The 14,976-nt window shown below is 43.8% G+C and overlaps 2 protein-coding genes and 1 non-coding gene across 8 annotated transcripts in view; 1 reads left to right on the top strand and 2 right to left on the bottom strand.

The window, feature by feature from the left end:
* Positions 1-5,005, top strand: part of DIS3L (DIS3 like exosome 3'-5' exoribonuclease) — a 24,622-nt gene extending 19,617 nt beyond the window's left edge. For 2 of the 3 annotated variants that reach the window (XM_026709300.2, XM_087941847.1), the window contains 3 exons: positions 507-652; positions 1,480-1,654; positions 2,312-5,005. In XM_026709300.2, coding sequence (XP_026565085.2) covers positions 507-652; positions 1,480-1,654; positions 2,312-2,635 — 645 coding nt within the window. In that variant the 3' untranslated portion in view covers positions 2,636-5,005. Of the gene's footprint in view, positions 1-506; positions 653-1,479; positions 1,655-2,311 lie in introns of those variants that run through there. The other variant, XM_087941848.1, reaches the window with a different exon arrangement.
* Positions 4,936-14,976, bottom strand: TIPIN (TIMELESS interacting protein). Of its 4 annotated transcripts, none has more exons than XM_087941880.1 (8): positions 14,901-14,976; positions 13,430-13,582; positions 11,474-11,567; positions 9,588-9,663; positions 8,681-8,803; positions 8,518-8,581; positions 6,857-7,063; positions 4,936-5,287 (listed from the first exon to the last, which is right to left on the bottom strand). In XM_087941880.1, exons 2-8 carry the CDS (start codon positions 13,557-13,559, stop codon positions 5,157-5,159), a joined length of 825 nt encoding a protein of 274 aa, XP_087798006.1. In that variant the 5' UTR covers positions 13,560-13,582; positions 14,901-14,976; the 3' UTR covers positions 4,936-5,156. The 4 variants fall into 4 exon arrangements, with proteins under 4 accessions (XP_087798006.1, XP_026565087.2, XP_026565088.2 ...); XM_026709302.2 differs by having other exon boundaries at positions 14,883-14,964; XM_026709303.2 differs by having other exon boundaries at positions 14,837-14,953.
* On the bottom strand, positions 8,312-8,445 carry LOC113442123 (small Cajal body-specific RNA 14). Its single transcript, XR_003374945.1, has one exon.

Genomic DNA, 14,976 nt, shown 5'->3' with positions numbered 1-14,976 from the left:
AGTAGTTTGTAACCTCCAGCTCACTCCCCATAACCATATCCCCCCCTCCTCCCCCCCGTTACTTATGACAGCTGAAAGATGCAAAGCAAAGGGAGAAAATCTTGAAGGCTGACCTTCTAGCCTGCTGCTTTAACCAGAACACCAAACTGGCTCTCTAATCCTGATTAGTAACCTTTTAAATAGCCACAGCGAATTTTCTGTTTCAAGGGTACTGATTTGCTTGTTGGAACAGAACAAGCCAGCAGTTCAGATACTTCTGCCAAAGGGACCAGAGTCAAAGAAAGGACAGGCAGCATTAGAGGCACCGGATTTGACGCTATCTGAGACCGTGACTCTAAATCAGGGATCTCCAACCTTGACGCCCTTTAAGGCTTGTGGAATTCTGGGAGTTGAAGTCCACGGGTCTTAAAAGTTGCCAAGGTTGGAGACACACACCCACCCATCCCCGCTCTAAATGGTTTTGAGAGCAACTTCTGTGGCTAATTGGAATTGCTTTCTTCGCAAAGGCGGCCCAGCACGTTCAGAAACAGTCCACGGGCCTCTTCCAGTGCATGTTCTTCAGCGACAAGAGTCCTGCAAGGGAGGAGCAGCGCTCAGCGGACGGCATCATCTACTCAATCCGAACCAATGGGGTGCTCGTCTTTGTGCCCAGGTGAGGAGGCATCTTGAAAAAGAGGGTGAGGAAAGGCTGCGGGCGTGGCCAAGGTGCTGGAAGGCAAGGGCAGAATTTCAAGCTGCTCTGAACCCATTGCAGGAAAACATTTTTGTCAAGGTAAGAGTCCACAGGTGAGAGACAGCGAATTCTAGCGAATAGGAGCGAACCGGTAGAATCCCACCCCCGGTTTGAAGCCGCCTTTTAACCATGAAGGAACGGGATTCGTACAAAAAAAAAAAAACATTAAAAGGTTGTGCTGGTACCTTGGTCTCGTGTTTGCTTCCTTGGGACCAGGTTGGGGGCCAGGACACTCGGTCTCTGAGACAGAGTGCGTTTTCCTCTCCCGAATAAGGTTATCTGGGACATGACCTTCCAGATGCCAATCCAGAGGGCTCTTTTCTTCAACAGCCAATCTAGGCTTTCCTTTGGTTTCTTTAACTCAGGGGTGTCCAACTCGATTTCATTGAGGGCCACATCAGGGTTGTGTGTTTGGCCTCAGAGGGCAGGCCAGCTCAATGTCCCTGTCCAGGGCGGCCTGTGGTAACCCGCGGTGCTTCTGCCAGCAAAAACAGGCTCCTGAGCTCCATTTTCGGCTGCAACGTCCTCGGGCAGCCTTCCTGAGCTCCGTTTTCACTGGTAGAGGCACCAAGGGCCGGTCCTTTAGTGCTTCCAGAGCAGCCCCGCGAGCCAGATCTGTCCACCAGGCGTTGAGTTTGACCCCCTTGCTTTCCCAGTGACTTGCATTTGACACACGGGCTTCCTGGCTGGTAAATATAAAGGGATAAAGGTAATCTTCATTGTCAAGCGAGCCCTTTCTCTTACAGGTACGGTATTAAAGGGGCGGCTTACCTGAGGAGCAAGGATGGGCTGGTCATCTCCTGCCCAACCGACGGGAGCTGTGAATGGCGACCTGGTTCTCTGCAGCGCTTCCCCAGCAAAATTACCGCCACTCCCACCGTTGGGAAGACGGTGACTTTGAATCTCTTCGATCATGTGACCGTAAGTGATGCCTCTTTATGACAGGGTCCCCGACCCCCGTGCTGCAGCGTCGGTCCACGGTCCATCAGGAACCTGGTCCAAGTGAAACCACGCCCCCCACGTCCGTGGGAAAACCTCCCTCCGCTGGTCCTCGTTGCTCAAAAGCTTGCGGGGGCCGCTGCTTTTACAACACGCACCGTCTGTTTATGGAAACGAGCAAGTGTGTCAGCTGTTACGCTCGGTTGTGCTTCACTATTATTTGGTGACGGGCGACAAGGAAAGGTGGGGAGTGGGGGAAAATGTAATGGGGAAGCTTAGGGGGAAACTGAAAGTAAGCTCTGCATCTCCTCGAGATGCTGCTTCAAGGTTATCCGGCATACCAGCTGTATCTCAAAGTGTGTCTGTGTTGTCCGCTATAAAAACCTCTTGCTTCAACCTCATCGGTTGCCCGGGGGTGGGTGAGTAATGGGAGGCAGCTATTGTGGGGGGTGGGCAGTGTTGAACTAAGGGATTTTACCATGCAATTTTCAATTCTGGCTTTTCATGACTACGATACAATAAGCTTGATTTCTGATAAAACTATACCTTTCTCAGCTAAACGGGAGCCAAGGGTCGTTTTTTTATTTAAGGAGGTCTGACGAAAGAGACTTATACTCAAAGAGTTGTTTTTCTACCCAGGTGAAAATCTCTGTACAGGAATCTCGCTGCCACGCGGACAGGATCCAGCTTCAGATCACCAACTGCAAGCCATACCAGACTTCGGAAACAGAGCAATCTCAGAGGCCCCAGATGTCTAGAACAGACTTGGTCAGGGAAGTCACCAAGACGGCAGAGGAAACGCAACTGGCACAGAACCTGGCCAAAGCAAACCAGGTAAAGGAAGGACTTGATGAAGAGTATCGGCAGACCCAGTGCAAGAGGAGTTTGTATCACCTGCTAGAAGAAATCAAGGATTTGTCTCTCTTGGATTTGTCTCATGTATCTGCAGACCGTGGCGCATGACACCTCATTTCACACGGCTTCTGTGCCCAAAATCTCTTTTCTCAGCTTATCTTTCTTTTAAAGTTGTAAATTTATTATTACAGTGTTGTTTATCTAAAAAAAAAATGGAGATTCTATTTTTAAGATTGCATTATTGCTCATGGGAGATATGCTTTTGTCTTTTACAAATGAAATACCGAGAAGTGTAAATAACTCTTGAGCACCTCAGGGAGTTAAGTGATGATGTAGCAGCTTAATTCTTTAAAATACTCCTGCTTGGTAATTTTGACTGTGTAGAGATCTACATTAAGTGAGCTGCTTTAAATTATTTTAATGGGTAGTGTAGTGTTTCTCAACTTCAGCAACTTTTAAGATCATGATTGCCAACTCCCAGTATTCCCTAGCCGGCATGCTGGCTTAGGAATTTTGGGAATCAAGTCTATACAACTTAAAAGTTGCTGCTTGTGTTACGAAACACTGAGATACAGTACCGTTATTTAATCATTTTTAGTTGTTTGACATGCAGATACTTGGATATACAGTATATAAATGTCAGGAAATAGTCAGATGTAGCTGTAAGAACAAATTTAGTTCAGTCTTCTTTTTTTTAAAAAAAAAAAACGTTGTAAACAGAGAATTGCTTAGTGTTTGAAGAGTTTTTGAAGTCTACAGGAAGCAAAGCCAAGCAATTTTTGATGCTCAGATATGCTATTTTCTTATGTTGAAACTTGGGTTTGCAAGGTCTCTTTGTGGGAATCCTAATTTCTCTATTAAAAGCACAAAAACACCTGGATTTGCACAATACAAATCACGAATGGTTAACCAACGTTCTAGATCTGCAGTGGACCATGTGCTAACCTCATAGGTTGTATTCTCTAGTCTAAACACACTAAAATGCTGGTGACTGATCTGAACCTCAGTGTCTCAGCTGCTGTTCAGAATACCATGTGCTCCTTAGTTGAGGGTAGAACCCTTATCATTCACACGCCTGACCTTCCCCTGTAGCCCAAACATTAAGTGAGTTCACACTAGCTTGGCATAATACGTGAAGCGAGCTTTTATGTCTCACAAAACGTCCAGGAATTGCCAAGATTTAATCCATATGAATTTGTGGAAGCAATAAAAATGTCTTCTCCTTCCCCAACAACGATCAAAGCTGGCAAGCGTCACTTTCAGTGGAAGGACCAAAGATTTCATGACCTTGTTTGAACTCTGCATTTAACAGCCAAGGGAAAAAAAGGCGGGGGAGAGAGGGATGGAAAGTTTAACCGACAGTGTCTGTCAAACTTGACTGGTTCCAGAAGTGAGTGTCCACATGGTACAGTGCTTTGAAGTGGTTTGGAAAAATAAAAAGATATATTCCTCGTTCTGTTTTTGTATGATGGGTAGTAAACCTGTCTAGGCTAGGAACACAAATGCAGGTGGGGTTATTTCTTACCTGACTGGAGACCTCCAGGAAATCTGTGGTTTGAAACTTACACCAGGAAGCAAAACACTCTGAAATCCTAGTGAGGTATAGAAGCACATTTTGAGTTTCTCTCCGAGAAAGAAGCAGAGACGTGTTCTATCAGGACTCGAGTCTGACCCAAAGGTGTACTTTCTTTCCCCCACATCAGACATGTGGGATATTTTAAATCCAGTCTCTAGATATAAGTTGGAACCAGACAGACATTAAGGTATCGGGCCAGAAACCGGGAGACTGCTGAGTTTTAGTCCTCTTAGCGGAGTAACCTTGAGCCAGTCCCTTTTTCTCAGACCTAAGAAGGAGGCAATGGTGCATCATTTCTGGAAATCCTCATCAAGGAAACTGTAGGGACTTTTCCAAGCAGTTTCTGAGAATTGGACACGACTGAACAAGAGAGGAAAAAAGGCCTAAGTATTAGTTGTAACCTGCATGAAATGGAATGCTGCCATCCATTTTGGTCACCATACTACAAAAAAAAAGATGTTGAGACTTTGGAAAAAGTTCAGAGAAGAGCAACTAAGGTGATCAAAGGCCAGGAGACAAATACATGAAGAACTGCTGCAGGTTTTGGGTCTGGCTAGTCTAAAGAAAAGAAGAATGAGGGGTGACATGATAGTAGTCTTTCGTGATTTTAGTTCACTCTGCATATCCTTTCGTTCGTGCCTTTAAATCCAGAATATCTGGATATCAATTTCTAGAAGACAACCATAGCTTTTAACCAGCAATTACAATATTAATAGATTTTTTTTCAGGTTATATATTCGTTCTAGTTTACAAGATTTATTATTTTCATTTCTAGTATAAAATATGGGCAATTACAAATATTTCACAATGGGAAAGTTATAAAAGATTTAAATTGTAGAAATATAGCATCATTTGACTTTTATGTATAGTTTTCATTAAAATTTGCTGTACAAATGTTTAAAGCTTAAAATGTTCTTTCACTGAAATGAAAACACTTCTTTAAAACATTGGCATAACAGAAAACACTGGAAATTATAGCAGCTGCCAAATTAACCAGCCACCACATTTAAAGTTGCAGTAAAAACAAAACTATGCTATTCCTATTCCACACAATTAAAAAGACACTTGATCTGTACTACTTCGCAGGTCCTCCGTAGGTTGAAAAGGGACACCAACTTTGTCTATGCAGACCTCCTCCTCCTCCTGAGCTGTAATGGTGCCGTATTCTTCATTGGTAGGCAAATCTAAAGGAAACAGAAAGTTGGCTTTAAAATCACGATTTGTGGATCAGCTTTTTTCCCTCTGACATAATTACCATGGCAGAGTTTTCCAGCTGGTCAATTGCTTCCTGAGTTTTATGAAGTGAAAATAATCTCTTTAGTTGAGAATGGGAAATAATTATCACCAAAGTATCAACTTGCAGAAAATACGTGTTTTTTAAAAAAATCTGAACGTGCATACGGATCATTACAGATTTCCATGGAGGACTATAACCAAGTCCAATAGAGTCCTATCAGGCCAGAATTCTCAAATCAGAATCTTGCGCAAAACATAATAAATATAAATATAATAAACATAATAAAAAAACATAATAAACATAAATAGCACAAAACCTAAGAAACCTTGAGCTGTTCCTTTGTTCCCAGTTTCATCCCAAATGCTTACACCAAAGGTGCACAACCGTTTAGGTGGCCAGAAGTCACAGTGGAAGGACGTGGAAGGAAAGAAAGAAGTTTGGGGCCAAAAATACAGGGGATTAAAGCCCAAGTAAGATTTCAAGATGACCCATTTGGGGTAGTGGAGAAGGTACTGGGTTAGAAACCAGGAGATCTAGTCTCACTTTAGGCATAAAGCCATTTGGGTGACTTTAGGCCAGTCACTCTCCCTCCGCCCTAGGAAGGAGGCAATGGCAAAGCACTTCTGAAAAGCTTTGCCAAGGAAACTGTACAGTCTCTGAAAATTGGACACAATTTGACAGGAGGAAAAAAAACTTTCAATATAGTTCATGACTTATGTTTTTAGTAATATTCCTCTACAGCCACATTGAAAATAATTATTGGAGCCATGCACCCAACAGCTGGGATGGTTGTATTGGGCGAACACTGGTTTACAGCCCAGGCACTGTTTGTGGCAGCCCGCCTGCATTTTTGCCAGGGGTCCAAAAACTAAACTAAAAACTAAAGACACCATTGTAAACTCTATCAGATTTTTTCAGGAAAAAAAAGGGATGCTGCCTTGATAAACCACAGCAAGGTTGGCTTGGGAATTCTGGGAGTTGAAGTCCACAGGCCATCAAGGGGCCACAGCTGCCCCTCCCTGATTTAAACACACCCTACAACTGACTGGCATGAATCTTGGTCTCCCAACGATGTGGATTAAGAGGCTTGCCTTTTTTCCACTACTGTCGTTACTCTCAAATGTTACCGTTAAATGGAGATCGATCGGCTGCCCTTTTTCAAAGACCAAATTAATGAAGAGGCATCGACTTTCAACCACAGCCTGAATCGGTAATTCCAGCAACACAAATATGAAAATTCCCTCCAGCCATTGTCATCAAAATTCTACTTATTTCAATTATTATTATGTAATAAGAATATGAAAAATATTATTTAAAACAAGACTCTTCGTTTCTTCAGGAAAGCAGCATTTGAGGGATGGAAACCTCTGGGAGTTGGGAGTCCACAAGTCTTAATGTGGCCAGGTTTGGGGACCCCCGGTTTAAATGATTTAACATTGTGACTTTTGAGCAGGAATCTGAGAATTCTAGTGTCCCCAACTGCCTCGGTCTGTCACAGTTGACACTTAGACCTCACCATCGTTTGGAGATTGACTGAGCTGGTTTTTTGCCTGTCTTCTTTCAAGGGCTCTTCGTCTGTTCCTTTCGATTCTCTGCTGCTGCTCCTCGGTCAGGGCAGGACTTGAAGAGGGAGAACCAGATTCTTTTGGGGAATTCTGTGTTTCGGGAAGGAAAATTGGTTCTTCCGTGGCCGGGCTGTGTCTATTGTTCTCATCTTCTACACCTGTTTTGGATGGAAGAGGATCACTATTAATCAGTTATCAGCAAGGTCTGTGTTTTTCAACATTAAGCTGTGTGGACTTCAACTCCCAGAATTCCCCATCCAGCATGGCTGGCTAGGGAATTCTGGGAGGTTTTTTCCCCAATTTTTTTTTTTATTTCAATCGACATATAACAATAAATTAACAGTGTGGCATCAATATAACATATATTTCTCATTGCATATATTCATATTAATTCATACTTCTTTCATATTTATTTTCAACCTTACTCTCTCCAGATGCCTACCATCATATCAGTTAAACATACCTAGTAATTCCATTATTCAATTTTCTCCCCGTTTTCATTTTATTTTATTTTTTAATTAAAGAATTCTCATTTGGCAAGCAGTATGGCTCCAAGTTTCACATCTCAACACAAACATGACCATAGTTACCCATTCATTTTATTTGTTTAATTTCCCATTACATCATCCTGGGAATTCTGGGAGTTGATGTCCACACAATTTAGTTGCTGAGGTTCAGAAACATTGATCTAGGCAACCTCTACAGTTAAGCTGGTAGAAACGCCCAAATCAATATGCCCTCTTTTCAGGAAATGTTCCTTTATTTATTTATCCTTCGATCTTGTTTATGGCCTGCCAGTGGAGCTGGCAGCAGACTCGGACAGTGAGGACGTTGGGGAGGAGCATGGGCCAGTCCTGGAGACTGAGGAAGGCTCTGACGAGGGCTCTGTGTTGAAGGCAGAGTGTGGCCAAGGCTGTCCGACAGTTATCAGCTGCTTTCGGGGTCGGAGATCAGTGGGGCAGAAGAACAGCTGGAGCCTGTTCCCAGTGTGCACATGCGCAGAGCTGCCAGAAGAAAGGAACAGCTAAGGAACAAGGGTCGAGTTGGGAATAAAGTCATAGGTGGATGGTGAATGGGAATAAAGAGGAGCAAAAGGGGAGTGGGGTTTGCAGGAGACAATTACTTCATTTAATTAGGGTGAAGATTTGGTCGTGACTCCTTGCCAAGTATTTTCTGCTACAACGTTGTGCTTGGAAGCTATCGGCCTGGCAATTCTCCAAGCTGATAAGGTCTGTAGTTGTAAATCACTCTTGAAAGACTGTTTGCCAGGACTTTGTTGGATGTGAATGAGAATGAAGAAACCTAGTTGTAAAAACCAACTATTTCTATATTTGTTTGGGATCCGTACCGAAGCAACCACAGACACATCGTTTTTCTTTCTTCACAACCCCATTCTTTCATAAATGAATGTATGGAACCATCGCACAGCAATCTGATAACTAGACAGACGCTGTCGGCAGGAACCATCGCATTAATGTGCGTGGCTACCTGGGGATGTATTGCATTGCTTACAAATACAACCGACATTTATTGCAGCCACGTGGTTTGTACTCGAAACGCATTTTCTTTCTAGGCCACTTCTCAGGTTGAACGGTACTGAATGAATACATGCCTTCGTGACTTCTGAAGTCTTCATTCCAGAGAGGGAGATCAAGTCGAATTCTCTTTAAGCACGCCTAGAGGGGCAGAGGTAACACTAGTCATCCCAGGTCAAGAGGCGGTAGGCTTTCCCTTAGGTGCTTCATCCCACCCCAAGTCATCCCGTTAACAGTCACCTGAACAGGTTTTTTATTTCCCAAGCTCTCTATCCTTTCCACAACGTTTTCAAACGGAAGTTGAGGGAAGAGGCGGTGGGCCCAGTGTTCCATGTGCCTTATAAGCGTCTTCAGGTCAGCTTCCTAAATAAAGGAGGATACATTTGACCAGCGGAGCAACAGGAGACTGGAGGGAACCCTCCCTTTTTAGCCTTCTAAAAGGCCATGAAGACCAGGCTAGGGTGGCATTCAGTCAGGAGGCTGTTAGTCTGAACTTATTTTCTTTTTGTTCTTGTTCTAGTCCAGCCCCTTGCTCAAGCCCACCGATCCATCTCTTAGGACCGGTTTTCACACTTACGACCGGTGCAGCATCCCCCATGGACACCTGATCAAAATTCGGATGCTTGGCAACTGACTCATATTTACAACGGTTGCAGTGTCCTAGGGGATCAGCCATCGCCACCTTCTGACAAGCAAAGTCAACGGGGAAGCCGGATTCACTGAACAACCCTGTTAGTAGCTTAGCAACTGGATTCACTTAATGGCAAGAACGGTCGTAAAGCTCTCTTCACTTAGCAACTGTCTCGCTTAGCAACAGAAATTTGGAGCTCAATCGTGGTTGTAAGTCAAGGATGTCCGTCGTTTCATTATTATACAGGTTATCTTTCTTTGAATAATTATTTCGCCGGCAAAGATTGGAGCCTCAACCGTTGCAGAAGTATAGCATCAAACAAAAATTACTTAAAATAATCAATTCTATACAACTTCAAATAAAGCTAAACAGACTGGCATGGAAGCTCCGAAAACGTCAACCTGTACATTAAAGACAAACTTCATCTTGGAACATTACAACTTCGACATAACTGCAGACTACATATGGATGAAACAACTGCGAAAACCCGCAAACTCTTTCTCAGCCGTTTCTTACCTCGTGACCTTTCCCTTTGAAATTTACGTTGTCGAACAAACTGCACAAAGCTGGAAGTCCTCGCTCTGAAATCAATCTGCAAACATTAGAAGGGTCTCCAGTTACTTGGAAAATATCATAAACAGGCACTCCATCATCCAAGATCTTGAAAGAGAAAGCCAACACTTTATGGGCCTTAGTCCTTGCCCAGCCAACAGGATTTGTTGCTCTGCTTTGATCAATGGATATGGTGCAGTTGAATGACAGTGACAAATATGACAACTCTTTAGACTCGTCTGTTAAGACTACCAATCCTTGCTAAACTGAGAAATAGGTTAGTTTACTTAGTTTACTTTATTGTCATTGCACCTCGTACAACGAAAGCAAACACCATCTTCAGTGCACATCATGACCATGAAAATAAACACAAACACACATCCTTCACTCTCCACACATTGAACCGAAAACTGCCGACACCTCACCAACACTGCGCTATACAGCAGAATTCAAAAGAGCTACTGCCCTGGGACAGAAGCTTGTTTTCAGCCTATTTGCCCTTGTTTTTATTGTCCTGTACCATCTGCCAGATGTAATAGTTCAAAAAAAGGGTTCCCAGGATGAGATGGATCTTTGAGGGTGTTTTGGACTTTCTTAAGGCAGCAGGAGGTCTAAAGCTCTTCCAAAGAAGGGAGAGGGCAACCAATGATCCTCTGCGCAATGACTTCACCCCCTGGAGTGCTTTCCTAACTGCCCCTGTGCAATTGGCAAACCATACAGAGGTGTAGTAAGTTGAAATGCTCTCTATGGTGCAGTGGTAGAAGGTCACCAGCAGTTTTTCATTCAGTTGTTGTTTTCCGAGAAGTCTCAGGTAGTAGAATCTCTGCTGGGCCCTTTTGACCAGGGCTGCAATGGGAGCCCCCCCCAGGTCAGGTCCTTTTTTAGGGTAACACCCAGAAACTTAAAACTGGCTACTAGTGGCATCTGAAAATACTTTTTGAGTGATTTCAGCTGGGGAGTTCTGTCTGGAATGCTTTGAACCGTTTTCATTTTAGAGAATTTACTTTTCAAGCCATTTAATCAGCTTCCCAGCACCCCAATCTGGGTTCATAAAAGGATGAGGACATTTTGAACCCAGCATTTCCAAATCAACACATTTTACGTAAGAACGGAAAAAAGCCTCGATGGTTGTTTTTTTTACACAAATTATATGTAATCCTCGACTTGCGATCACAATTGAGCCCAACGTTTCTGTTGCTAAGCGAGTCAGTTGTTAAGTGAGTCTTTCCCCATTTTACGACCTTTCTTGCCACAGAGTTGTTAAGTGGATGTCTGCAGTTGTTAAGTTAGTAATTCGCTTGTTAAGCAAGTCTGACCTTTGCTTGCAGAAGGTCGCAAAAGGGGATCATGTAATTCCGGGAGACTACAACCGTCATAAATGTGAGTCAGTTGCCAACTGTCTGAATTTTGATCGTGTGATCATGAGGATACTGCAAGGGTTGTGTGAAAAACGGTCACAAGTCCCTTTTTTCGGTGGCACTGTAACTCTGAACGATCACTAAATGAATGGTTGTAAGTCAAGGAGTACCTGCATAATCTAAGAGCTAGAAATCAGATGTTAAAATCCCTGAAGCGAGTCAGGGCAACCCCATAGCCAAATGGGAGAAGCACGAGTATTTCTAGTGGCAATTACAGACCGCCGAGGGATGCCCCAACACTCAGCACGAAGAGGTTTCTCACAACCTCGGGAGGGCACGAAACAAGCCAACAGGGGAAAAAATACCCAATCATTTCTCTTCCAGAAGTGTGGCATCACAAAAACCATTTTTAAAACAGCGTAACTGAGGCTCGTGTAAAAAAAAATAATTAAAGGATATGCACCATACAGAAAGTAAAAAGTGACTACGTACCTCTGAGCATCTAATTTAGGTATTGTTCTTTTAACAGCTCTTCTTGCGGTCACAGAAGAATCCTTGTTTTGTGTCAGCTGATTTCCCTCTGGATCTGATGAATAGAATAGAATTTAATTCTAAAACTAGGAACACAAATTGGACCTACTGGATTTTCGTCATGAAATCATTCATGTATTCAGAAACAGATCTAGCTAAATCCTATGTAGAAGCAAGAAGAGAATGCCAAAGCTAACATGCTAGTCAATACTAAAAGAACTGAGGCAGGGTCAACCTCTCCCCCGGCTCAAAATGTGCAAGGATGATTTCCCAGGGCCATAGCAGAGAGGAGCATCTGCTACTTGAGTAAATATTAAAATGAAGAGGCCGTTCTTGCCAACAAGGATACATCCTATCAAGTCCATATAAGAAAAGGCTGTGAAAGCTGGACCTTAAAAGCAGATAAATTGAAGAAAAATATCTTTGCAATGTGGCGGAAAAAGATCATGAGAATACCCTGGACCCCTCAAAAAGCAAATAATTCTAGATGAAGTACAATCAGACTGCTAAATGAAAGCAAAATGAAGGCAAAGTTTACATCAGACCTGCCCCAGTCTGATCCCGGCTTAGGGAATAAAACTCTCGACTCCGTTTGAAGTGAAAAGACACTTTTACTAAGATTGCAGGAGACTCAAGTGGAATCAAAAATTCTCACGCACCAATACAGAAATAAAACCCCTGGTTTTCCCAAGCCCCCCACCCCACCTCCCATGGTCCATCTGTGCAATACTGCCGAGATGTTGTGAGAAACTCTGAGGTGTTTGGGCTGGTGAAATTCCACTCTTGGGATAAACGGCCTTGAAGATGCCAGCACTCTGTTTGTTTGTCATGCCCCTGGTGGAGACTGACTCTGAGCAGTCGGAGGAGGACCCAGGCCCATCCCCTATCCATCCTAGGGCACGCAGGGAGGAGAGGATCAGGGTAAAATGTGGTCTACTCGGAAGGAGAGGGCCATGATCCTCTTCATGGGTTGCAGATGTGAGATCTGCATAAAAGATTGGACCTGCGTGCCAACAGATGCTGGAGACAAATTAGTGTTTTATTCCTAAATAAGGTTTATCTTGGTTGGCATTCTTGCAACGGACTGTCCCTGGTTATCTTCCTGAAGTTGGCAATGATCTATCCTGGTCTGTTGTGGAACTTTATTGAATGCGGTTTGTTTTTGTTTTTTGCTTCGTTATCGGTTCTTTGACTTTGAACTGTGTTTCTTTCCTTTGAAATCTTATTTTGAAAATAGTTTACTCCTCCACTGTGAACAATTAAACAGTTAAATAACAAGTTGAAGGCATTAAAGGACTTTTAGTTACGTTTTGGATTTTGTTATATTTCTGATATACTCTGGGTCATCACACTATCCTTCCTCAACTGTCAATTCCCACCTCCAATTTCCCACCATAAAGGTATACAGCTTAATTGCCCATTTGTTCCCCACCCTCCCTTTCCTGATGGATGGCAGAACACCGGCAAAGCTCCAAGCCGGAGCTGGTGGTTCAGACAGTTTAAATCAGGGGTCTTCAAACGTGGCAAGTTTAAGACTTGTGGACTTCAACTCCCAGAATTCCTCCTCCAGTCATGTTAGCTTTTATTTAGAAAATGCATATAGCCGCCCACTCACTTTCAGTGACTCTAGATGACCCTTTTAAATCATTTTTAATTATACCTGATATTTTTAGCAAGGTAGAAAATATGTACACTAGTTCAGGAGGTTTTGCCACAGCTTTGCCATGTGCAGCGTAACGGCTATATATGTATGCATGCATATAATTATATATAAAATGAATTCCTCTTAAAAAAAACTGGTATTACTAAGCATTGATCATTTATAGGCATGCATATTTTGGAGAAACTCCCAACAAATAATGTAAGGCTTATTCACAAATAAATGCATAATATTTCAATTGTCAAGAGAGTAGTTACCTCCATTGAGTAAGGCACCTTCCGCTACCCCGCCTGGAGAGTCTGGGGGTAGGAGAGGCTGAAAGGTCTCATCATGGGTGTGTTCATAATCAGGAAGATCAAATAAATTGTTTTCAACAGGATCTATCATGCTGCCTCAAGAATGCTTAAAACCTGAAAATATCAATAAAAAGAGGAAGAGGAAATATGAAGATGAAGAGCAGAATTCTGAAATCTTTGCAGAGCTAAATGGCATCTCAAAATTCAGCGATACCCAGTTCCTGAAACTGTTCTTCATGTTTTAGCTTTCAGACCCTTAATCACCTTTTTTTACATTTTTCTGCACTCTTTGTAGAGTTTTTTTTTTTAATATCCTGGTGCAGTACACTAGGATGCACACTAGGACACTACTGCAGGATGCAGTACACCAATTGTGGTCTTAACAAGGCCTTATAAAGGGTTCTTAACTCTTCACACGATCTTGACTGTACCCCTCTGTTAATGCAGCCAAGGATTGCACTGGGGTTTTTTTGGCTGCCACTGCACACTGCCAGCTCATATTTAAGGGATCATTCACTGGGACTCCTAGTGCTGTTTAGCCAGGTGCTGCCTGTTCTATACCTGCATGATATGCATAGTATATGCATGCACACACACATGTATATTACACACGTGCATAATATGTGCATGCACACACACAGGTATACACACATACATGCCATCACTCAGCCTAAGCTAAGGCAGGAGATGGTAAGTTGTAGCCTGGTCTTAAGATATGAAATCCAGCTAGGGGACTTTGGGCCGGGAGAATGGGACAACTTGCCACAGCCAACTTGCTGCGGGACAATTTAGCATTATTTTTATTTGATTATTATTTAAAAAGAGCATTTTAATTTTCACCGTTCCCATTTTCTTTCTGCCCCTTCCCTTTGGTATCCTTTCTTTTAAGGATTCTGTTCCACCATCACCTTGGATATGAGAGTAACTCTTGTCCCGCAGCGAGCTGTCCTGGGGCGAATTGTCCTAGACCCCCTTTGGGGCCGAGGCCTCTCTCAGCCCAGTCCAGGGGCTTTCAACCTTGGCCGCTTTAAGACTGGCGGACTTCAACTCCCAGAATTCCTCAGCCAGCTTTGCTGGCTGAGGAATTCTGGGAGTTGGAGTCCGCCAGTCTTAAAGCGGCCAAGATTGGAGGCCCCTGGCCCAGTCCACCTCGCAGGGTGGCCGCCAGAGGGAAAGACGAGAGACAGGAGTGCCGTGTCAGAAAAGCTTGTCGCCCGCGCCTCGGGTCTCCTGGTGGCCTCCCATCCAAGGACTGACCGGGGCAGGCGAAGCTTCCCTTCCCAAAGGAGCCACCTGCGCCAGAGAGAAGCCTCCCAGCGAAGGCCACCCCACCCGCCCTCCCGTGCCCAAACTATCCCGCTGCGGCACCTTCCCTTCTCGGCAAGGGTCGCGGCTGCCCGCCGGAAAGTTCTACCTTCTCCAGCCTTCCTACCAAGCGAGCCGCCAACCCCCTGAACCGGACGCAGTAGAGCCCGCCTTCTGGAAATGGGCTTCCGCTTCCGGAGCAG

The sequence above is a fragment of the Pseudonaja textilis genome, chromosome 13 (genome assembly GCF_049901715.1).
Source record: "Pseudonaja textilis isolate UNSWEBS1 chromosome 13, rPseTex1.2, whole genome shotgun sequence".
Classification (NCBI taxonomy): Eukaryota; Metazoa; Chordata; class Lepidosauria; order Squamata; family Elapidae; genus Pseudonaja; species Pseudonaja textilis.
Note: the sequence above shows the minus strand (reverse complement) of the source record. Positions and strands in the feature narration are given on the sequence as shown.

Bases quoted from the DNA above. Each gene is read 5' to 3' on its own strand.
- TIPIN (XM_087941879.1), bottom strand. From the start codon at position 13,559: ATGATAGATCCTGTTGAAAACAATTTATTTGATCTTCCTGATTATGAA. The intron at 11,571-13,429 runs GTAACTACTCTC...TATTCTATTCAT, and splicing joins AGGTGCCTTACTCAATGGAG to CAGATCCAGAGGGAAATCAG. The intron at 8,582-8,680 runs GTGACTGTTAAC...CTGCCCCTCTAG, and splicing joins GAAATAAAAAACCTGTTCAG to GCGTGCTTAAAGAGAATTCG.